At 41.8% G+C, this 23,907-nt stretch overlaps 3 protein-coding genes across 4 annotated transcripts in view; all 3 read right to left on the bottom strand.

The window, feature by feature from the left end:
• The window catches only part of ttll12 (tubulin tyrosine ligase-like family, member 12), a 28,545-nt gene extending 27,088 nt beyond the window's left edge, over positions 1-1,457 (bottom strand). For both annotated transcript variants that reach the window (XM_068586617.1, XM_068586618.1), the window contains exons 1-2: positions 1,266-1,457; positions 380-543 (exon numbers count right to left, since the gene is read on the bottom strand). In XM_068586617.1, the coding sequence (XP_068442718.1) occupies positions 380-543; positions 1,266-1,406 (305 nt within the window). In that variant the 5' untranslated portion in view covers positions 1,407-1,457. The remainder of the gene's footprint in view (positions 1-379; positions 544-1,265) is intronic.
• Positions 1,458-2,481: 1,024 nt separating this feature from the next.
• LOC137791385 (sorting nexin-4-like) lies at positions 2,482-13,168 on the bottom strand. Its single transcript, XM_068586290.1, has 14 exons — positions 13,055-13,168; positions 12,555-12,679; positions 12,260-12,398; positions 11,519-11,668; positions 10,806-10,853; positions 10,665-10,720; positions 9,779-9,851; positions 9,081-9,142; positions 7,543-7,608; positions 7,314-7,403; positions 6,282-6,381; positions 6,009-6,154; positions 4,950-5,064; positions 2,482-4,860 (listed from the first exon to the last, which is right to left on the bottom strand). Exons 1-14 carry the CDS (start codon positions 13,142-13,144, stop codon positions 4,813-4,815), a joined length of 1,308 nt encoding a protein of 435 aa, XP_068442391.1. The 5' UTR covers positions 13,145-13,168; the 3' UTR covers positions 2,482-4,812.
• A 1,345-nt stretch (positions 13,169-14,513) lies between these two features.
• pnpla3 (patatin-like phospholipase domain containing 3) lies at positions 14,514-23,678 on the bottom strand. The gene is made up of 9 exons (XM_068586288.1): positions 23,386-23,678; positions 22,414-22,646; positions 22,251-22,316; positions 20,196-20,405; positions 17,603-17,663; positions 17,295-17,471; positions 17,058-17,190; positions 16,271-16,378; positions 14,514-15,854 (listed from the first exon to the last, which is right to left on the bottom strand). Exons 1-9 carry the CDS (start codon positions 23,570-23,572, stop codon positions 15,590-15,592), a joined length of 1,440 nt encoding a protein of 479 aa, XP_068442389.1. The 5' UTR covers positions 23,573-23,678; the 3' UTR covers positions 14,514-15,589.
• Between the last annotated feature and the right edge of the window lie 229 nt (positions 23,679-23,907).

Here is a 23,907-nt window from a genome sequence, read left to right as displayed (position 1 = left end):
TTTAATTAAGTTATTATGATTAGCTTTATAACAGCCTTCCCCAAGTATGTGGGGTAGGACATAGTATAGCTTCCACTGAAACTGGACCATCCCCCTTTGAATATCACTTTAATACCGATTTGAGGAGTTTTACTTTTATTGTTTATTATTGTATGTGCTTTTTGTGTGCTTTGTTCAATGTCATAGTAAAATGTATTGTATTGGGTTCATCATTTTAAATACAATTGATTGCTTAGTTGAAATATTAAATCATATTTTACAATAACTATACAGTGTTATTATATACTCAATTTATTCATGATTTTTTATTTTATTGATTTCATAAAATACTGCAACATCCTTCTGCCAAGGGGGATTTTCTGGCCGATGGTGCCCTCACCTGTTTGGCTCAGAGACTTGGAGACCACTCTCCCGGGTCACAACCACTTTACAGCGGATCACTGCTCCAGGACTGTCCTTCTTCTCGGTATTCCCTTCATCTTCCTCCTTCTCGTCTTCTTGTTGGAAATGCATGATTCCGAAAACTTCCCCAGCATCGTAAATCTAGGATATGCAACAACAATATGAGACGATTTTATTATGTTAACACCAGACTCCATGAAAGAATATGTCAATTTTAAAGTAAGATTTCTTCTCATCTTCAGCACTTTCCACTAGGCGCCTAAAAAGGCGTTTAACAGATTGTTAGTTTCACTCTTCAACGCGGCATACTATATAATACGGCAAGGAGCACTTGTTTCCCATTTTAAAGTTTCTTCCTATCCCATTCTTGAAGTAAGTTACAAAACACACACAAACGACATAACACGACGAGGGCGTGTGAATCGACTAAAATGATCGAAAATCCAATAAACAACACACCGATTAGTGGCGATAAATGCCGAGTTGAATCCGGGGAAGATATAGCGTTACATTTGCTAAAGCGGTTAGCTATGTCTCATCCCATGCCTGCGTTTGCAAACAATGAAGGAAAAGTGTTTTCAAAGCGAGTTTGGCACAATTCATTCCCTTGAGATGAAAGCGGGCGTAAGCTAGTGGATGTATAGCCGGTGTCGAGTCGTGCCTTAAGCTAAGGTAGTGCATATTTGAGATGAATGGATATCATTTGGAGACTTATTTTCCCCCGAACTGGTGTTGTTCAGTGCAGTTGGAGAGACGGGCAGTGTGACAACATGTGGAGTTTTATTGGACTGCGGTGTATTAAACGGTTAAACGTTTAATACACCGCAGTCCAGCGTGACTTTGTTGGTTAGCACGAGACAGACCTCGTTGGTGATCTTGTGATGAAGGCTCCTCCAGTAGGCTGGGGGGATCCTGGAGGACTGCAGGGCCCCGGCGTGCAGGGCCACAAACACGTCGAACTCCTCGTCCTTGTCACCATTCATAATCAGAGAGTTTGTTGACATTACTCCAGTCGGATATCACGCACGTGGAGGTGTACTGTGCAAACCCGGAAAGGGAGGTTGACAGCTACGGCAGCAGTGCATTGTGGGAGACTCATAAATGTCGCGTTTACTTTCCACCTCCCTCTTCCTACTTTCTATCTACTTCTACTCCAGTTCTACTCCATGTTGTGGCAATTTATCAGTATTTTTTTCCAGCTGTAACAATGGGTGCATGCAGACGTTCCAAGCTCACTACCAAAGTTAATGTGTTGTCAGTCTGACTTGTTGTAAAACATATGCTTCAGTTTGTGTGGAAAAAGTGGATCACACAATTGTGTGTGTGTGTGTGTGTGTGTGTATATATATATATACATATATATATATATACATATATATATATATATACATATATATATATATATATATATATATATATATATATATATATATATATATATATATATATATATATATATATACACACACACACACACACACACACACACACTCTGTTAACACTTTACAGTGAAACAGTTGTTTTTATTCTTCAATAATTAATAAATAACCATTAATATCATACATCTTGATCACCCATTCATAGGTTTTGATGCACTATGTGTGTGTGTGTGTGTGTGTGTCAAATGATGTATTATTATCATTAAGATGCCATATATCAGGATATTTCGGGATTATAAAAATAAATGCATATTTCCATACTTTGTCCATAGCTCCCTCTGGAACTCTCTCCCCAAACTTTTCCATATTCAAATCTCAAATCAAACCCCACGTCTTCAGAATATTTCGGGATTATAAAAATAAATGCATATTTCCATACTTTGTCCATAGCTCCCTCTGGAACTCTCTCCCCAAACTTTTCCATATTCAAATCTCAAATCAAACCCCACGTCTTCAGAACTGCTTTTAATATGTAATTTTGTGCTCTATGTTTTCATAGTATAAAGTGTCTTTGAGAATTCTGAAAAGCACTATATAAATCAAATGTATTATTATTTCTTCGTCAATTTTGTGCATTGACGAAGAAAAAACGTCCATGAAACATTTGTTCAGCACACAAGGAAAACAAGTACAAATACTGTTATGTGGTGGGACACATTTTATTCAAATAAATAGAGCATCGCATCCAAATGGAGCATTCAAATATGAAACATAAAAGGGAATGGACAAATGGAGTTATGAAATCTTCATGAATGCACACACAAACCGTATTGCCAGCAAGCCTCCAAAACATGAACTAAAATGTTCTAGAAACAGGCAGAGCATGTAAGAGAAGGGCAATAAATAAATGTTCAATTCAGTAAAAGTGACTCCACAGAGAACCGACGTCTCGTAGCCTCCTCTCTGATAGATCCATTCATGTCAGCAAGCAGCTCACGGCGGAGGGAGGTGGAGGAAATGTGATGCAATTTAGATGATGTTTTTTTAATCATAATTTAATTTGCTTTCACCACAATATCACCTCCTTGGTGCCTTTACATGAATCAAAGTCAAAGTAATTTTTATTGTCAATTCCTCAACATGTGCCAAACACACAGAGGAGTTGAAAAAACGTGGGGAGGCTTCTCAAGTCACTTTCACACGTGTGACTCTGCTCATACATTCAATTCATTGCTGCCTTTTAGTTCTGGTCCAAGACCAGTGAAAATGAAGACGTATGAAAATGAAAGACCTAGCAGGTCTTTTATTTAACAGGATGGACGCACAGGAATAAATTCAGTCAATGCTGCGCTTCACTGAACCTGATGAGACTATTTATGTTTACTGGTGTCACAAAGAGCTCACCAAGAACCAATGGCTTCATAAGAATTATTACTCCAGACTGCAACATGACCTCATAGGTCATGAACATTGTCAAACGGGTAGAAGGAGGACAAAAGGCATCTTGTACCTTGATATTGTAGGGGGATACACTGTGTGTTCGCTACATCACCTGATAAAACTTTATGTTTGCCATATATTATCAGGTTATGTTGCGAGTTCCAGATCCAATCTTCAACCTCCTGCACAGGGCCGACTTCATAAATTCAAACATATTTTAAATTTGTGAGTTAAACTCTGGATGATTACGTCCGGGAAGCCAATAAGCATGTTTATTTTTCTCTTTCTGTTGTCTGTAAATAGTTGTGTACATGTAGAGACCACAACACGTTGACCACTAGATGGTAGTAAGTCCTCGCCTATGAGCCTACACGCGTTAGGCGTTTGATGATGAATAGCATAGGTGAGCGTTGATGTATTTCTGTCTGTAACATCATCCTTCTGCAACAAATGGGAACATCACCCCAGAGACAGGGTGATCGTTTGGACATCCACTCACTGACTGAAGAGATACAGCAGGGAGAACGTCGTCAGTCGTTCCTGTTTACTCAAGGAAACTCTACTGATGCAATATGCTCCTGGAATTTTTGTTCTTACAAAGTCCTATCTACCGAGAATTTCTGGCAAATGAGTTCTACTTAAAGAAATTAAGAAGTGGACAGCATTGTGCGATGGGTGTATTTAGGTGGGAACTTTGGGAACTCAAGCTACTTTGAACAGCATATCTATAAAGTTGGAAGAAACAGAATATTAAAAAAGAAGGGTTAAAATCAATGCAGACCATGTTCCTTGTAGGGATCAAGCCCCTAAAATGTCTTAAGATGCCCACGTCTGTCACAGTGACTTACTAACCTCATGACGAGTTACTTGACTTTACATGTAGAATTGTTGAAGGAGAGAGAAAATGGTTTTGTCTTAATGTGTCCTGTCCAGTGGTTCTTAACCTTTTTTTAATATATATATAAAAAATCTTGCATACTCCCTGGAGTGCCTTCACGTAGCCCGATTTGACAACCACTGTCCTAGTCATGTGCTTTGTGTGATCCACCACCTCGTTTCACTCCACAAGCCCAAACTGCACGTTTTTCCTCCCACTCGTTGTTCTATTTATCAATCGACATTTCTTTGGTGTGAGTTGCCGAGTGTTGGAGACATTGGTTTGCCTTCTCTTCAGTATAATAGAACTAGATTGCACTGAATACAATTTAAAAGCTCAACGTCTCGACTCGCGATAATTTACGGATTTAGTTGTAGGCAGTTTCATGCAGGTTTTCGGGTTGCACCACAAGCCATATAGTCCTATTATATTAGAGAGAAGTTAGACAATTCACACAAAAAATATCTCAATTGATAAATAGCACTACAGGTAAGAGGAACATAAATACGCCTTTTTCATTTTTGGGTCAACTGTCCCTTTAACAGTGAATGTAAATTCTTACTTTCTTTGGGGTACTTGAAACTACAATATCTTTATACGCAATGTTGTTACTTTACTGTGGTTTTCAAACCTCAATCAGACATGAGCATCATTTCCCAGCAGTCACAACTGAGCATCGCTGAGGGTGGAAATCCTCTGAATATGGCTTTAACTTTACATCTTGAGGAAACATTCTTTGGCATTGCTCCACATTTGTATTCCCTGCAGGAAGAGAGCAGAAACACTTGATCATGAACACGAGCACTAGCATTGTCCTGTTGCCTTCAGATAGCTGATGCGCTGTTCTGTACCTTTTTGCACATGCTGATTTGCATAACGGCATAGTTGATGAGCGCTTCTCGCAGATCTTTGTCTTTCTGCTCCTTGAAGCGCTGCATGTCGACCCACGCCCTTTCAACATGCTCTCTGCAGGAAAACCCATCAAATGAAGCGCAAACACGCATACACAGAAAATAGGCAAATATAATCATCTAGAATCATTGACTTGGACAGAACGTGAGTTTAGATGTTTGTGATTAGAAATGGTAAATAGACTTGTACTTGTATCGTGCATTCTCGTCTTTCGATCACTCAAAGTCAGTGTGTAGTTTGGAGAAACAGACAGACAATCAAGCACGACAGCAAAGTAATATGTGAAAGCTCAAAATAATATATTGACCTGCAAAGTAATCGCACCAATAATGTTGTTGTTTTTGTCATGTGTGCTTTCACACAGAACACGACTATAGCGTGGCGAAAAAAGGCGTCAACCAATCACGCTGCTTGGAATGGACAGATTTAAAACACAGAAGGGAGGGACTGTGCTCAGAAACCAAGCCGGCAAACTTTATTACTCCTTTCAATTCTTGCCGAGGTCAGCGTAGACCAGCTCCAATGCTTCTGTTTTTATCATTTACAATAAAAGCCCGAGACACATACATGGTGAAAGGTGTAGAGCAAAAGGAACTCAGATTCACTCAGAGCATTTTGCTAAAAGGAAACAATGCTCTGAGCCAACAGGATCCTAGTAATTGGTCCTCTGCCTGAGCTAAATTGTCGCAAATTTGTGTCGCTACCAGATTTGATGCAAAATACTCGCAGGCAAGTGGGTTTTTTTGGTGTTATTTAATGATCACGCTTCCGGTGTGAAAAGGCCTCAATGTTTACCAAAAACCAAAGCTGAGCAATAACACAAACAAACCCACCAACTGAGACAAGTGTAGTCCAGGAAATTGCTTGGCTCTCGTACTGGTTCTGCTGTCTTTTTCTCCAAACTCCATCTATTATAGTAACACACTGACTGTAGGTGCATCATACCACCCCACCTGTAAACACAAGATTCATCCTTTTAAGCAGTGTCCTTGACTCACTCGCACTCAATCGTCTTCTCCTTGACGGCCTCTTCCCCCTCTGCGATCAGCTCCTCCAGCAGCTTCAGCCTGGCCTCCCTCTGCTCAGGGGCCTCTTGGCCAAAAAGCTTGTTGGTCATGCCTTTGAAGGAGAACGTCCGCACAATCTAAGGAAGACGTGAACACAGGAAACCACATTGGTCTGGAGGTTGTCTTACCTCGGTTTGTCATGACAAAACCAGCCATCCCTGCTGAAGATTAAAGAAGTACTTGAATATCAAAAGTATGGTGTACCCCAGTTGCTAGCTCCTCATGTTGCTGCTTCTTGGAGATGAGGTCCTGGGAGGCAAGCTCAAGCTCAAACTGGGTCAGCTCGTGTTTCCTGCACACTGCCCTGTCAAAGCAAAGCGTACTACATGATGCTGTGCCGCTCACAACATAGCCTTTGACATAATAGAGAAACAAAGAGTGTCAACACGAAGGAAACCCACATGTGAAAAGAATTTGCGAATTTCAGAATATTCAAAATGTTTTTTAAAAATTTTAAATGAACGTTAATATTCAAATTGTGATATTTCAGCAGATTCAGGCATATTTGAATGGATGGGTATCAACTAAAATAAAGCTCCTGACCCAACTGAATTTAACACAGTTGGAATCTACAGTGCAAGCCTTCTGCTGCACGTTGAGCGAGTATGAGCAAGTATGTTGTGAAAAATTCAATGAGCGCACTGGTGAGAGAGCCTCAGTTGCAATCGTGAGATTGGCAAAAGGCACAGATTGGGTTAGCTCTCATTATTTTTAGCAGAGGATTGTACAAGGCATTCAGGTAGAAGCTGGTCCTTTTTAGCTTGATATTAGCCACAATAAACTAGTTTGTTGTCTGTACTCAGCCATTGATGTTTTGTGAAGACAGGACCCTCCAGGCTGTAACACCACTTTACAACAATGGTCTGTACAAACATGAGGATCACCACACCCAGTTTGGACTAGCGGGAGTGGGAGAACATAAACCAGTACAGAATGACCAGTTTACTTCCATGAAACTAGAGGCCTTTGTTTTTATGCCTGTTGGCTTTTTTTGCTCGTCGATTTCGATTCCTTCAGGCAAATTATTTCAAATTTCCTCGTCTCTTTTCCTCAGGATGCTCAAATGAATGCTCAAAAGGATCTCAGCAACTATGTGTTAACACAAACACCTGAACTTTCCTTTCTTAATGAGTATGGTTTGAGGGCCTGAATAAAAGTACAAATTAAGTACTATGTCAGGCTTCAACTGGGTGCTTTACAATCTTGTGTGAAGATTAAAAAAAAAGTGTGTCTTACCTCAGAGCTTCGGCATAGAAGAGATATTCTTTCAGCTGGTCTGCGTAATGTTCCTCCTCTTCTAAGATGTCATCTATTGAGGCTGCATATCTACTCACGAGTGAAAAATAAATCTGTATTAACGCAGTAGTTGCGGCAGTCACCATCCTCCGGCAGCGTTAAATGTGCCTGTTAGACTGCACAGAACTTTGACAACAGAGACAGATGGGATGACACGTCGAATACTCACGCATCCATGTGATGACCGGCACTTTGCAGTCCATCTCCCATCTCTTTCTCCATGGCGCTCCACTCGCTGCAGTGAGCACACAGAGAATGCGAGTCTGTCACAACACTGAGACGACATCGTCTTTTTGTTTCGTTAGTTCAAATGAATGATATGCAGTGGAATTCATTTGTATTGTATGGCGATACATGGTCATGATATTGCAAGATCACATTAAGTGGTCGTGAATAACATCTTTTACAGGCTGCACCGAATCTCTTTCTTTCTCTTCAAGTGACGTACTTTGTGTCCTGTGTTGTGGCTGATTTGACTTCTCGCTGGCTAGAGAATGCTTGACTTCTCTAATTTCTTAATACTTATACACTTACGAATCTATCGGCTATCTGACTACTGATGAGACAACACAGGATCTCTCCAACATAATCTCAGTACTCAGCAAACAATTACCAACAGAACAGAGGAGAGATTGGATTGTCTTCACTTCTTGTAGGTTTATTTCTAACACACAGATTACAAGCAAACTGAGTTGGTCATGAGCCACAACTGCTTGAACAACATTCACAATATTTTACGTAGTGTCCTGCTTGGCCCCTCTCTGTCTCCAGAGACCTCTGTGTCTACCTCCTGGCCACAGTCTTATTATAAAGTATGCCTTATATAAAGGACACCTGAGTTTCTTAATTTTAGCCGTACTTCATCTCTCAGAACTCAATCCTGTCTCTCAACACTCGATTCTTCTGTTCCTACGTCAGACCACTCCACACGTAGCACAGACACGCCTAAACTTCTCCCAAAACCCCCCTTCTCTTGTTGGTCTCTAGGTCCAGATGGTCGCTTGAACTCATCCCTGTGGGACCCATAAAAGCAGGCCGAGGTTGCGGTTGCCAGCGGCTGTGTTTTACTTCTCGCTCAACTGTCGCGGGATCCTAAATCAATCGCGTGCAGGTGTCCATAATAGGCCTTTATTCACCCTTGAAAGCTCTAAACGTTTGTATTGTGCTACAGGGGTCAGCTTTGGCACACATTCGTCTCGTAGGCCTCAGCTTTGCGTTTACAGTAGAAAATTAGTCAAAGTTTAGATTATAGGTGTGATATAAAACTTGTTACGAAAAATGTAACCCTCATACGAATATATATTTTGGATAAGTAGATCATTGTATAAGTTTAACGCACATAAAACATTTTCCTTTCACACATGTAAAAGTCAATTTTTGTTTTATCCAAAGCGATCTAGCGCGAGTGGTCTACAGATTGAGGGTGCTGTCTACTGTGTAGAGGCGTCAATCTTAACTTACTGTTAAAGCAACACAATACAGGTATTCTCTCCTTTAGTTTGGTAAAATAAAAATGATCACCCTCTCTGTACCAATACCTTGTTTGTATGAAATGTTTCTTTTGTTTTATAATGTTCATCTAAGCTCTTCTTTGACAACGCCCATCGTCCTACATGTACAAATTAATTGACATTTTAAACAATAAACATCTACAAGCAATTCAGGTCCTTTGTTGATCCTGTTTTTAACATATGCTTGTTGTCAAACCTGAAGACTCTTCCATAGTTCCCGTGGACCTTGTAAACACCGTAGAGACGATCTGCCACCCTCTAGAAGAGACACAGAAAATACATGAGAGAAAGTGTTCAAGCAATTTAAAAGTAGAGTGAATATTTCTTGATACAATTCAAATTTCCCAACTGAGGAGCTCAGCGGGTCTCAGGAGTGTTTACTTTTATAAAATAAATAAAGAAATCCACTAATAGACATCTCCATGGAACTCCCCCAGTTGGTTACTTATATAGACAACTGTTTTTGTATTAAAAGTTTGCTTAAATGGTATGTGTAAATGAGCAAAAGAAGCTTTGTGTAACAGTAACTTTTGTTGATTTTAGGAGAAATAGAACGCAACTAAACCTAAATGTTTCTTTCCAGCGGTCCATTATTCAAACCACTTATCCTATTCCGTTTCGCTGGGCACTGGAGCCAATCCCAACTGACATTGGGTGAATGCAGGGTTCACCCTGGACAGGTCTCTAGTTTATCACAGGGCTTGTAGAGAGACAGACACACGCACACATTCACACTCCAGTTGGAGAGCCCGGAGGGAACACACGCTGACACAGGGGGAATGTGCAAACTCTACACAGAAGGAGTTGGTTGTGTGAGTTAATGTGAGGTGACGGTGGTAGACACTACACCATCGTGCAGAAAGTGAGAGAGACATATGAGGTATGGAGACTTACTGCTCGTGCTCGGAGCAGCTGAGATGTGTGAGACTGCAGCTCATCGCTGTAGTGTTTCATCTCCATGAAGCGTCTAAGAAAGAGAAAATGTGCAGAAGACAGTGATTATGATTTCCTTATCTTCTTTCTATCTAGCTATTTAAAATGTATATGCATTTATTCGTCCTTTAAATTTACTTTTCTTTTTCAACCGCGAATGTAGCTCACGGGGATGAGTGGTCTTCCCGTTACCAAAAGATAGCCGGTTCGAAGTGTCCCTGAGCAAGACACTTAACCCCTAGCTGCGCCTCACAGGGCAGCCCACTGCTGCTTAAGCAAGGATGGGTCAAATGCAGAGAAGAATTTCCCCAAGGGGATTAATAAAGGATCATTTATTTTCTTCTCAAATCAATTAATAATTTAAAAGGTGGAGACAACATTTCTGGAAAATGATGGTCAATATTTGACCTCACAACTCAAACAAATAAGGATTTACAGATTTGCTGTCCCTCTCAGTGCCACAGCCTCTCTCTAAAATACATGCACAGCTTTTCTCTGTTCACATCCGGGCCTCTCTCTCTCTTTCTCTGTTCACGTCCACTGCCTCTTTACGGCCTCTATGCAGACAATGATAATAATTGTTAGTTGCTGCCGTAAATATTCAGTCTGGGTGGAGCATTTATCAGGAACTGTAAAAATAAATCTGTTTTACGGCCCATAAAAAAGATATTTCTTCCAGAAAACAGTCCCGTTAAAATCCTATTACCAGTACATCTAATGTATTCCATCAAGTCAGCTTTGGTAAACACACAGCTCTGACTTTCAAAAACAAGGGATGAACTATTAGGACATGAAACTTTTGACAACATTTTCAATCAAGTTGAGCCTTTCAGAAAATTGAACTTACTTATCTGGATTTCTCACCCTGAAGGTGGCACTGAGAGCTCTTAGCCTGGAATCTGCCTGAAATAGGAGGAACAGGAGATGGTCAAGCTGTGTCACCATAGAACATCTTTGTATGGAGAGAGATATATATTACATAGACTACCTTTGCCTGAAATCCTGTCTCATACACCACTTCCTTCCAGCCGTGTTCCTGTCCCACACAGTGGTGAAAAAAGTTATTCAACGAGCCACTGATCAGTGTTGATTATCACACGGGGTAGGTCTGTCAAAACTGGCCAATATATTAATTATTTAAATGTTTTTGCAAATTATGTTTATGACACCGTGTCAACGGCCTCGGGTAACAGAGCACTGCGTAGGGACGTTTTTAACTTTTGTCAGACATCGGTGATGGTTTAGTTCGGTCTCACTGTCAAATCTCTCTTGCAGACCTTTTTGTATTGTGAAATGAAGGGACAACATCTCATTTCATAATAAAAAACTAAATTGGCTGCAGGGAGATCCTTCTTGCTCTTGGCAAAATTGTATGCAATTTCTCTTAAATATGACAATAGAAAACAAGTGTTTTCTGTTTCTGTTGCTGCTAGGACACGGTGTCATTTGTTGGTAAATCATTCCTCATTCAGCTGGACCTACATTTAATTTTCAACGAGTGAAAGTCACGTTGTGTGACTCTCTTCTTGCGGTGCATTAAAAGCGTGTGAGGCAGACAAGACAGTGCTGCTTCTTTTTCACAATCGAATATTGATTTTCATAAATCTGCATCTGTTTTTTTTTTCTATTCAAATATGTATTCATGTTTTGAATATATCTGTTGACAGCCCTGTTTGACTAAGCCAGAGCTGCAGCATGTACCTCAGTGAGGAAGTGGTGCAGGATCTTGTCATTAGAGATGACTGGGTGTGAAGCCACGCGAAGCAGGAAGTTCTCCAGCCCAACCCGGCGACGCTCCACAAAGTCAGGGTCCATATTGTCTGCCGACAGCTTGTGCCACACAAACTCTGCCTGCAGGCAAGAGAACAGAGAGACTGACTGCAATTCAACTAATCACTTCACATTGGTGCTATTTCTTTACTTCAGCTCGGTTGATTGTTTCTAAAATGCCATTTCTAATCAGTTTAATTGCAGAGTTGAACTTTTCTCCCTGTCTTTCGCATTATAAGTCATTGAAGTAATTAAAGAGCTGGTGTTAGCCCTGCTCATTGATCTCACTGACATAGTATGTCTGAAAAACACCAACTGCTTCTGTTTTTCTCTTTCCTCAACTGTAAATACATTACCAATTGAACTTTATTAGTCATGGTCGTTTCATCAAGTTTCCTGTCACTTAAAACTAACAAGTCTAGTGTTTTAATTTACAATCCCATTTGGCAGCTGCTTCGTATCACATTTAATAACTCTATGGCAGGTTGTTTTGTATTTTAATTTGCCAGAAGTTTGCCAGAAGTTTGCTTGAAGCCGTTGGGGATTTCTCATCCAGCTTATTCTTGTTCTGCCACATTATATTAGACATTTCTTGAAGGACATAAAGCAAGGCCACAATCCTCCAAGTGTCACCAAACAGGGGTTTAGAAAGCAGAGGCCCACTGAACTCACCCTCTTCTCAGGTAGAGGCGGCACTACGATGTATGGATAGGTAACTAACAGGTAGTTCCGCAGCAGCTCGAATTCACTGTATCTCCTCCACAGGGAGTCCGGGGCCGGGTTGCGACCTTCGGCAACTGCATCCATTGGCCTTTAAAGATTGAGTCACAGAGGGGGAAGTTAAAGTTGTGCTAGCAAAGTGACAACATGTATGCACCACATAGCTATAACAAGATGGAGTAAAGATCACTTAGCTTAAGCCACAGCCCTTCCTGTGAAATGACTGACCAAGGGGTGGTATTCTCACCGTGTTTCGACGAGGTACACAGTGAATGTCTCCTGCATGTTCACGGTGTTTTTGCCGTTCCTTTTCTCAGCTTCAGCAACGCAGATCTCCATTCTGCGCAGGAGCGTGGAGCCCTCCTCCAGCATCTGAGCATTACACAGTATCAGGAGAATCAGCTCTCTGGGGGACACTGGGGTCGTTGTTCACACTAGTCTGCGGCTCCACTTTTCTTTTTTGTATTGTTAGCCAACAGATGTCCATTTACACTATGACATACTATGTATTATATAAAGTAACAGCAGGCTGAGTGATACGTGACCTCAGAGTCCAAGACCAAGAAACTTAGACGGCAGACATGTATACGTGACCTAAATTGAATTGTGCACAAAGTATTCTTACATCCAGCTAGCTCGTATGTAGCATTTGAGCTAGCTCTGCCCCGAGCTGGAACGTTAAAACGACGTCTATTTCCGCTAAGGCGACAAACAGTGTTTAACTAAACGGGGAGGCTACCGTGTTACCGTGTTGTTCAGGCTGTTGCTCCCGTCTGCAGCTGTGTGGTCCGACTCGTCGTCAGTGGCCAGCGACTCATCCCTCCCATCCTCCGCCATCCTCTTCTTTTCGGCTGATGTTGGTGGTGAACCAGGACGCATGCGCAAAGCCTGCCGTAACCCAAACAGATGTGAGGGTTGAAATATTTAGACTAAAATACATTGTATACGTACATTAGATGGGTTAAAAAAAACATAACTGTGGAAAAGTAGTCAGCAGTACCTGAGAGTCATGATGGCGTTACGCATCGAGACGACACTCCTTTGATAAAATACTCCAAAAAGGACCAAAAGGAATAGATGCTTTTCACATCTGTTGGAAAGGAGGAAGCAATTTTCCAAGAGCTGGAGGAAAGGAAAGAGAAGATCAGTTTTTAGCATTTCTTCATGCTGGAGGTCAAGGAGTGGCAGGAGACTGAGCGCCAAAAAAAAAAAAAAACCTCTCAAAAAAAAAAATAATTAAAGATCTTCAGGATGATCTCCAAAGAGAGGACCAGAGAGAGAAGATGCAATTAAAAGCCTGTGAGATGGAGAGGGCGCTTTCTCAGGAGGAGGAGAAGGAAGCTCTAGGACGAAACAATAAAGCCTTTAAGCAAGACATTTGGGATAAATGTGTACTTAATTGTACACCTGGGACACATATCAATGAAAAAGTAAATTTTGCATCGCACATCCGTCCTGTAAAGAAGCTAAGAGTCCTTGATTTTAGACAGTGGCAGACAAAAGGCAGTGTCTCGATGGTAACCCTCAATTTGTAAAACTCTCCCGATTTGGTTGAGGTTAGCGACTGACATTAGATGGTTAAGTTGAGGTAAGGACATTGAATGTTCACGTCAGCGATTGACCTTGAATGGTTCAGGTTAGAACAGGTTTGGTACGTTTCTCATATGTAGGGTAGACGATCTAGACACAATTTGAGATGCGATGTGAAAATGATCATTCCTGAACATTTTTACTGCCATTTCTGCATCACCTTATATAATATTGAAGATACATGTTTAACTACGACTTTGTTTGATGTATATTATTGAAAAAATGTACACATGATGTGCTTTATAAAATAAATCGTCATTGCAATGATCTGAAGCTCATAAGTGATCGATTCTTTTCATCAATAAAATGAACTGAATCTACGCCAGACTTTCATATTAGATTTCATGCTATAAGTAGACTCCAATTATCAGAACAATACGAACATGGAGGCTCTCTCATGTGACTCGAAAGAATACTTCAGATGTAAATGTTCAATGTAGGGAAGAAATTATCCAGGGCCAACTTGCGGGTCCCGACCCAGTCTTTGGGAATGTCTGCTCAATATCTACCACAAACTGGCGTATTGTTGTGTCACCAGTTCGTGCAGGTGCAGGACACTCCATTAAACACAAATGATTGTTTTCAAATATAGTTTAATCTTAAGAGAATATCACAGTGCAAAAACACAACTTCACATTCAAGTGATGTCAAACTGATTTACAACTTGAGGATTTACGTTAACATGGCTGCTCTCTGTTGATCAGCACAGTCAGCATTAGTGTTTCCTTTGGCTAAGTAAACTTTCCCAGCAGCCACCTGACACCAGTGTGGAGATGGTGAATTTACCAAGAAGGCCTTTCCCACTACCCAGTTTTGTACATGCTCAGTTCCTTTCCTCGTTAGTCCCGCCCACAAGAGATACGAGCAGAGGAGGTGAGGAAGACACGTGATGAGTTGAGGTAACAGGCCTCACTTATCACTGCTCTGGCAAGCCTCCTCGCTCCTTGAGATGCATTTTAGGAATTGGAACGCTCTTCAAGATGGAGCGCTGAAATCCATTTTCAGGTCGCAAGCCAGAGAAGTGAGGAAACAAGAAGGTACAAAATGCGGAAATGAGAGGAGTCCTTGAAAGTTACTATGAGTAAAGTGACTTAAATATGTACATTTTCTTTTTTGTCTTAATATTTAGAATTCAGTCTTTGACATCATCTCAGTTTCAAGGACACTTCAGTTAATTACAACTTATTGTAGCTTTGGCCCTTGTTTCTATCTGCAGCAGAGCCGAGCTTTAGCTGTAGCCACGTCTGTTTTTTTCAAAAACCAAACTTAAGATTAGAATTTTCTGGTGAGATTCAATAGAATGGAGGCTGGCGGACCTCCAAGATGTTACATCTTATTGCCTAAAAAGTGTCTGCATGGCGCATGGAGATACTACACAAACAAGAACATCAACAATTAACTATTGGAATGAGGAATGAATGGTACTTGTAGGGTTACAGTTAGAGTGTAAAACTAGACACTTTTCTGTGCTGTACATTAAAACAAATCATAAAACACATCCATGATCCTGAGTGAGTTCCACAGCACTCGGTCAAATATAAAACAGTTGGTGCTGTTTGGAGTGTTCAGAGTCAGAGATATATGTGCTTCTCCTTGAAACATGTATGCACCATTGCTCATTGGTTCCAATGTTTAGCACCCAATGTATACAATTCAACCCTATCAATATCAAAGTGTGGGCCCGGAATCAATTTACTCATGTGCGTGGCCATGAGGGTCATCCTGCGAGCCGACGAAGAAGCAGACCTGCTGCGGAGACGAGGGGATGATGTGAGGATGGTGATGGGAAGAATAGGGGGAGGAAGAGGAGGAGGGGGAGGAGGTAGATTTGGGGATCTCCCAGTAGCTGCCGTGAAGGTCTAGGGAGGAGAGAGCAGGCAGGTTGTCTCTTTGCATGGATTTGTCACACTCTGTTGGTGGAGGCGGCGCGCTCAAGCATTTCCTCAGGCCCGGCTCCCTGCAGGGTCAATAACACAGACTTAGTTTATATGAACCAATATGGTGGTCAACCGGAAGGCGCGGGACTCAGCCCCTCTGTCGGAAACAAACGTGTGAGAAGGCAGAGAGATTTCAAGATGTGAGCTGTAACTCCGGGTTATCTTTTTTTATTCTACCCCAAACGTTACGTTGTTCTGTGTCATCCTTCAAGCTGCCACAGTGCAGGAGTTCTTCTTCTGATGTTTTGTCAGTTACCAAACAGATAAATCTCAAGTCGAGATGGGGCCTGAGTAACTATCATTAATCATACTATACATTTATATTTACTTATTTTTGTATCATTCCATTATTTTCATATTTGGTTCCATGTAGTGTTGTGTAATTTTATGAATAACTGAATTACTGAAACCAAAACACTGAAAAATCCTCTGTCACCTGATGGAGTTGGCTGGAGCTCCTTTCCAGGCCTGTTGGTACATGTCACCTGCCACCCCAAACAGCCACCGCATATCGGCCGGCACCTCTGGGATCCACTCCACAAACCTGGGGCATAGCACGCATAATATAATAAAAAACAATAAACTGATGTTTTCAAATCATGTTTTAGAAGATGAGTGAAAAATGAGTGTAGAACTCTCTTGCTTAAAGGGACAGTTCACCCAAAAGTACATGTTTTGTCCTCTTACCAATCAATCAAGTTAGTTTTGGTGTGAGTTGCAGAGTGTTAGAGAGATGTCTGCCTTCTCCCCAATATAACGGAAATCAATGGTTTGCTTATGGTTCTCGAAGGACCAAAGAATACATTTGAAAAACTCAACATCGGTGTCTCATTTTTAAGTTTCTGATAGAGCCGATTTTGTACAGGTCAAATTTAGACGCAGGAGCCGCATGGTGGTTCACACACAAGATTTCCTTTTTGGGAGTTGGATGGGACAATCCACTCCCTTTACCATAGAAAATGTGTTGTGAGCAGTTTCCATATATGAACTTTTTTCTTTCTACTGAAATAAACCCGTTAGCCACATTACAGCGCAGAAAGAAGCACAACGACTCGCGACGGAAAACGTTTGGCACTTCCAGGACCACCAGGCCGAGTGCCATTTTGTTCCAGACAGAAGGCAGACATCTCGAAAACCCTGCAACTCACCCTGACACGATTTAGTTTGGTAAGTAGCACTGAACTGTTCCCTAAATGTAAGTTAGTGGTTAGATCCGCACTCACCTCTGGGCCACTGAGTAGGCCGACTGGACAGGAAGGGTGTATGGCATGAGCATGTAGGAGGCCACTCTCACTGGCAGCATCTTGGACACCTTGGCATACAGGCCTGATTTGTCTTGGCAGGCCTCGCAGAACACTGGCGGACACACAAAGGCATGTTAACATGTTAACACTTTACAGAGGCGGCAACGAGTGCATCGTCGCTGCTGAAGGTCCAACAGAGTCCGCAGGACACCGCACCTTTCTTGATGGGTGTGGGCAAGACCATCTGCTCGTCCAGCCACCAGTGTTGTTTCCGCAGTAGGCGGAGCCTCCGTAACACCCACTCCTGGGTGGTTTCTGTGTGCTTGCAGCAGCAAGGGGACGGGCTCTCTGGCAGGGCGGGACCCGAGGACGGGGAATCCAGCATCAACAGGTCTGGCAAACACCAAACGTAACATCAGTTTACACAGTAAGAAGGTTAAGCTGAAAGCTGATTGGGACGAATTGTAGGGAGGCCGGTTTATAATTCCAGAGTCATTATGGGAACACGGCAGGATGATACTCACTGTTGTCTTCCAGGAAGCGTAGGGCATCCTTATAACCACTCTGACACATCTCAGCTAGTACCTGTAGAGAGAACAATACATCTCATACACAGTTCTTTTTCCACACATTCATTCAGTGCATTTTTTGTTGTACAATCCTGTATATATAAAGCATAAAGCCTATGTTTTACAAAAAGGTGCTTTTCATGTTTTTTACTGCTTCAAAAAAATCTTTCTGAGAAAGATAGATTGACATATAAAAAGAATACAAAAATATTAAAATGATTTATAAATGTAAATATATAATTTTTAAAGGAATGGAGATTTGAAAAAAACAAACTTGTGCTATCTTTGGATAATACTTATTTAGTTGGATGAGAAGATCAACACTGTCTTAATGTCTAAGTGTGGTATCAAACATTTCCAAAGAATTGGCAACTATACTCTGGCATCTCCAATGAAAGAGAGCTCTGGCATCAGCAGAGCTGCTCACAGCCAATCCACTGGCTGCATTGATAGGACCAGAGGACCAAGGGATCAAAACAGAGAGAGTTCTCTGTTCTATTTGACAAATTGTTTTCTTTTGCACAATCAATGCACCACCTGCCAAGTGTGTGTGTGTGTGTGTGTGTGTGTGTGTGTGTTTTGCAGTGACACAGAGTTACTGCCTCAAACGTCTGTGTGTCGACTTATTTTCCATGTGGCGTGGTACGGAGAAGTAATTCCTCCTTCTAGGAATGTGGTAAGAACACAGTTCCCCCCCATTTGTGTGCCCAATTATGCAATCGTGGAATCCAGACGGCGCACGAGGGGAGGTGTGAGGAGCCGGACTGATAACACGTTATGGAAAGGAGGCTCACAAATAGTTTCACTCATCTCAAGCTGGTGTGATTGCAGTCGTCAGCTCTCATATGTGTCTTGAACTGACTTCATCCACTTGGAACAAAAACATGCAGACACAGCGCTTTCACCAGTGTCCCGGCTATGTGGTCTTGGCTTTTGTGTTTGTTTGTACAATTTAGTTTTCTGTTGTGATGTCTATAAAGTTCAGTGATTATGTTTATTGCAAAATGCATAACTCCATTATGAATTTGATCGAGGCAAGTGTGGCAACTAGCAGTAACTGTGGAGTAATGGAGAATGAAGTCATTATAATGAGAAAAAAGAATGTATAGGAATACATGGCATTCCTTTTTGTAAGAGGAATAATTGTATTTCTTCTTCTAAATGTAACATTTTTACACTTTACAGCTGCATTAGCCACTAGAGGGCAACACAACATTGACTGTCATCATCCTATTCATTTTTCCAGGTTAAGGGAAAAGTCGCTACTTCGTCTGTTTTCAAGCTTTATGTTTTTGGAATTATTATTATCTTCACAGGGACAGAGGGCAAGAGCACAAGATGGATGTTTTCGGGACAATTCAGAGGAACATTGGGTCACAGACCGTCCAGAACCAGGATCAGAGGGGGAGGCTGGCAATATGCCGTTGGAAAAACACATGACTGTGTCATCAAGGACACACACACACACACATACAGACACACACAGACACACACACACAGACACACACACACACACACACACACACACACACACACACACACACACACACACACACACACACAAACAGTTGAAGCCATCTTCAAAAATTCACTCAAATGAAGGCATGCTTGTGACAAAGGACACCAGAATCTACTGAAATAGCACAGACTGTGCAGAGTACGACTGAGACCACTTTAACCTGGACACCTTTGAAGACTTGACAGTTACTGAACCAGAATTTCAACCTGACAGTGTGTAAAAAGAACAGATTCATGACATATGCGTTGCTGCAACAACAAAGAGGCAACTACAGAAGAAATGCATACCTCTCACAGCCTCTTGTGTCTCTTTTTCAGAACTAGAGGAAGCCCACAAAAAGACTTGTGAGTTATAATTGCTTACTTTGAGTGCACCTGCAGCTGCCTGCCCTCTCGACCATTGCACTTGGACTAACTCTGTTGTGAAGCTCTGTTGTGAGATATCGGGGAAGTGCCCCTCATAGGAACACACACCAAAGCTAAGAACTCTCATCCGATCATCATCGTCTGCCCGTTTTTTTTTCCCCCTGCTGCTGTGGCTGGAGTCTGCCACCCACCTCACTGGTGGGTGGCAGGCCAGAGTGTGACCAGTCTGACATTTAATATCCAATTCTAAAGTGTGACTACAAAGAAATAATCAAAGTGGAGGAAAGTCATGGATATTGTGGTTTTCAAAGGTTTATGATATGTAATCTCATAGTTGTGTAAATCTTTTAGAAACAGATGTTGTGTAAGCTTTATGATTAAATGTATTTAGAACACAGCAGATGGCACCTGGAATGGAGAATGGCTTTGATGTTTTTTTAAATATTTTGTTTGTGGTGCTTCACAGAGCTGTACACACACACACTCATCATCGCCTCTTTGGACAGAAACTGATTTTAGGTTTTATGCGACTGACCTTTAGACACACCTTTTCCGCACAAGTGCGCACATACACAGACATACATTTTATCATGTTTGACTCGTGAACCACCAGCCCCCCAACTCCTCCACCCTGGCGCCGAGGCCCAAAGACACATGCCCATACCTTGGGTTCCGGTGGGAACAGTGCCCTGCTCAGGCGGTACATGTTGCCCAGGTTCATCTGGATGCTGGTGTTGGTGAAGCGCAGCTCGTGGAAGCTAGTGGAGTTGTCGCGGGGACAGATGTCGCACTCGCCTGAGAAGGGCGAGATGGTGATGGTGTTCTTCAGCTCCGACTGTGGCAGGTTGTTGCTGATCCCGCCGTCCACATAGCGCTAAAGACAGAGAGGAGAGAAAGAAATGATTTACCTACTTTCCATCAATTGAAAAGACGATACAGCAATATTCTGTTATCCGTGACAGAACATGGCTCACTGAAAAACATGGGGTGTTGTTCTTGGCTGCCGAACCGTGACAATGGAGGGTAATCCTCCCATTCCCTCTTGGCCTGGGACTGCTCTGACATAATGTCCTTTTTCTTGTTTCTCTCCCCCTGTGTGTGTGAGTGACATCATTTTTTTTTCTTAGAGACTCATTCATTTAGTTAATGAAATTCTTCGGTTCCATTTTAGACTCAACCCCTGGAACGGTAGGAAAATTAAAGAAAAAGAAATCATTTAAAGCGCTTAATATGTCGTGGAGATGGGATTGACCTTATTCCAGAAGTAAAATCTCATCAGCTTGGTAGGGATGGTGCCAGCCGTCTGTGTGAGGAGCTGCCAGCCTGACAGAATGTAGGTCAGGAGGGCAAGGCCGTGACATGTGCATACAGACTATACACATGTTTGTGCTTTCACCTCTAATAGTGAACTTCTGACTGTCATAATGGTTTGACTAGATTAATATTGGGCCTATCTTATTCTCTCTGCCTATAATATTTAAAGCCTGACTAAATAACCCGGACGACATTAGCTTCAGACGGATTTATCCTTTTGTCTCACGTTGAGTAAAAAGACATGTACGAGGTTAGCATTTAGCTCAAAGAACTGCTAGCATGGCATCAAGGAAATTAGGAATAATTACATCGAAAAGCTTCTTGTTTACCAACCTAGATAACTGAGTTAAATTGAATAACCAGTTACAAGCTCCTCGCTGTAACATGCTATTCACCCACAGTCTATCATGCCTCCAGTGAATGCACATTCATGCATGGAGTTGGTGAGTCACACTGAACCTGGCTCTGAGCAGCAGAAAGTACACCAGGTACAGAACGCCTGCCGACAGAATACTGCATGTGCATACACATGTGTGACATGTTCACAGTTTGACTGACAGATCAACTCCTAGTCACATTTCAACCGACACTCCAAACACTTTACATACTTCAACTGGCACCAGTTGAAGTATGGTGTATTCATTGTTTCATTTTGAAGATAGAATTGTATGATCCATTATTTTTAGTGTATTTCATGTCATCTGATTACTATCTTTATATGACCTCATTACAACACACTTGACCTTTGGGTTTTGTGACTACTAAATAACGTCACCTGAATCCCGGCTGACAGCCTTGTTCATGGTTGTGTGTATACATGACATGGCAACAGAGGAGAGCCAGTAGGTCTGTTCATAAGAGGCACACGCATATAGAAGCTGCTACTCCGTCTGTCGAGTGCACTACTGGCAAAGTCCAACAGCAGCTGATAAGTCAAAGTAGCTGGAGCGCAGCACCGGTATCAGAAACTAGCAATTGCAGCCAAAACAATTATCACAGTTGTCTTTCAAAACATGCATATGACTCATCCTGATTATTAGAAGTGATAAACAAAATCATCTCACGGCAGCTTTGCACTTTGACCCTTTATTTTGGATCACAGCTGTACCCATAGGCAATCCAAATGATTTTTAAATCGATGATCTCCTTGATCTGCAACATCTTCACATTCAGCTTTATAAGGATTTCATTCTCTAAAATGTCTGTCTCATGCGTTTTTAAACTTGCTTCCCTTTTTTTGTTTTTTTCAGTTACAGTTGTACATGGATACCAGTGACAGATTTTGATTCCATGTAATGAAACAAACTTGACATTGAGGACAACAATAAAATAAAGTGAAATATGATTTTGGGCAAATATTTGTATTGGCCAAAGCTGAACCTTAATGAGTACAATTGACACCTACCACTCCTCTGAAGGACGGAGGGATCAGCCCGCAGTAGACTGGAATGAAGCAGCTGCAGATCAGTGCCTGTGGACAGAAAGCAAGGGTTAAACCAGAGCAAATCCTTCACCCCCCCCCCCCCCCCCCACACACACACACACACAATATCACCAATTCTCCTCACCTGGATGAGTTCCTCTTTGGAGTTAAACTCTGACACCAGCACGTTCTCCCCATCCGACACTCTGGTGAGCGAAACGCACAGCCGGCCCGAGGCCTGGACGTGTGCGTCAGAGGGCAGGTCCCGTTCCAGGCCGGTCCTTATCACCTTGACCAGGTTAAAGGTGGGATGAAGGGGCCCCAGGTTTCTCTTCCTGGCCTCCTTTGCCACCTCAAGCACATCTTCACAACATTTAGCTGGAAAAAGACGGAAAAAAAGGCTCAGGAGATGGGTCTTTTGAAGCGATACCCCGGCTCTAACGAATACACGTCTGGTTTGATATCCGCTAAAGCTACCTGGGGTTAGTGGCCAACAGTGACCAGTGGTCACCGGTCGATATAAATGTCTGCTGTTATCAGCCCTTGTGATTGCTTATTCGTGGAGAGAAAGCGAAAGGGCCCCTATGACTCATACTGCACACAGTAACAGCACAAAAAGAATATAGCATATATAGATCTATATATATGTATTTCTTTAGATTATATGTTAATAACATTTAGAGGAAGTATGTCTTTTGGGTCAGCTTTGAAAGATGTTAAACCTATTTGCATTGAAATGGGTCTGGGTCAATATATAAAACTACAACAACATAAGATTTCAAATACCCTTTTGAAATTTCTGCAGCAATCAATAAAAGCTCTAATAATTGTAATAACACTATTATAATTACTACTGAGTACAATATAATAATAATAACAACAACAACAGTAATAGCAATTATAAAAATAACAATATAATACTACGAGTAATAATAATAATGCTATCAATAAAATGTAATACTACAACTACTACTGCTAATAATAATAATAATAATAATAATAATAATAATAATAATAATAATAATAATAATAATAATAATTATTATTATTATTATTATTATTATTATTATTATTATATGAGCATATCCTGCGACCGAGCCATAGCGGGCTGTCTTACTTATGCATGCCTGGCTGGCGAGCACCGAGGCGGTCAGAGCTCCGGCGGAAGCCCCGTACAACTTGGTGGCCCCTTTGAGGAGGTAGGGCGCTTTCTCCAGCAGGCAGCTGGCAACTCCGATGTGGTAAATCCCCAGAAAGCCACACCCGGCGAAAGACAGGTTCCAGCTGCCGTTTATGTCAACCATGGCAGGGCATGCCCCGTTTCGGGAGACCTGAGAGCGGATAGATCGCCGACTGCGCAACGGCTAGAGAGGTAGCGAGTGCCGACACTTCCGCTCGGCGGAGAGAAGCGGACTGGATAACTCCGGGTCAACAACTGGCTCTTTTAGAGGGGAAGTGCAGGGAGGACGCTCTTCTCATGATGCCTTCAGGTGCTGTCAGAACAATCTGTTCGCCGACATGACGTAACAGAACTCTAACTGCTGACACACACCTACCACGCAGTGTAGCATGGTGTTAAAATAGACTGATTACCGCATTGTGTGTTTTTTTTTCTATTGTCCAATGTGGATGATCAGGT

This window comes from Clinocottus analis, unplaced genomic scaffold, assembly GCF_023055335.1.
Source record: "Clinocottus analis isolate CAN_PGR_092001 unplaced genomic scaffold, fCliAna1.0.p SCAF_20, whole genome shotgun sequence".
Taxonomy (NCBI): domain Eukaryota; kingdom Metazoa; phylum Chordata; class Actinopteri; order Perciformes; family Cottidae; genus Clinocottus; species Clinocottus analis.
The sequence above is the reverse complement of the archived record's forward strand: the minus strand, read 5'-3'. Positions and strand labels throughout refer to the sequence as shown.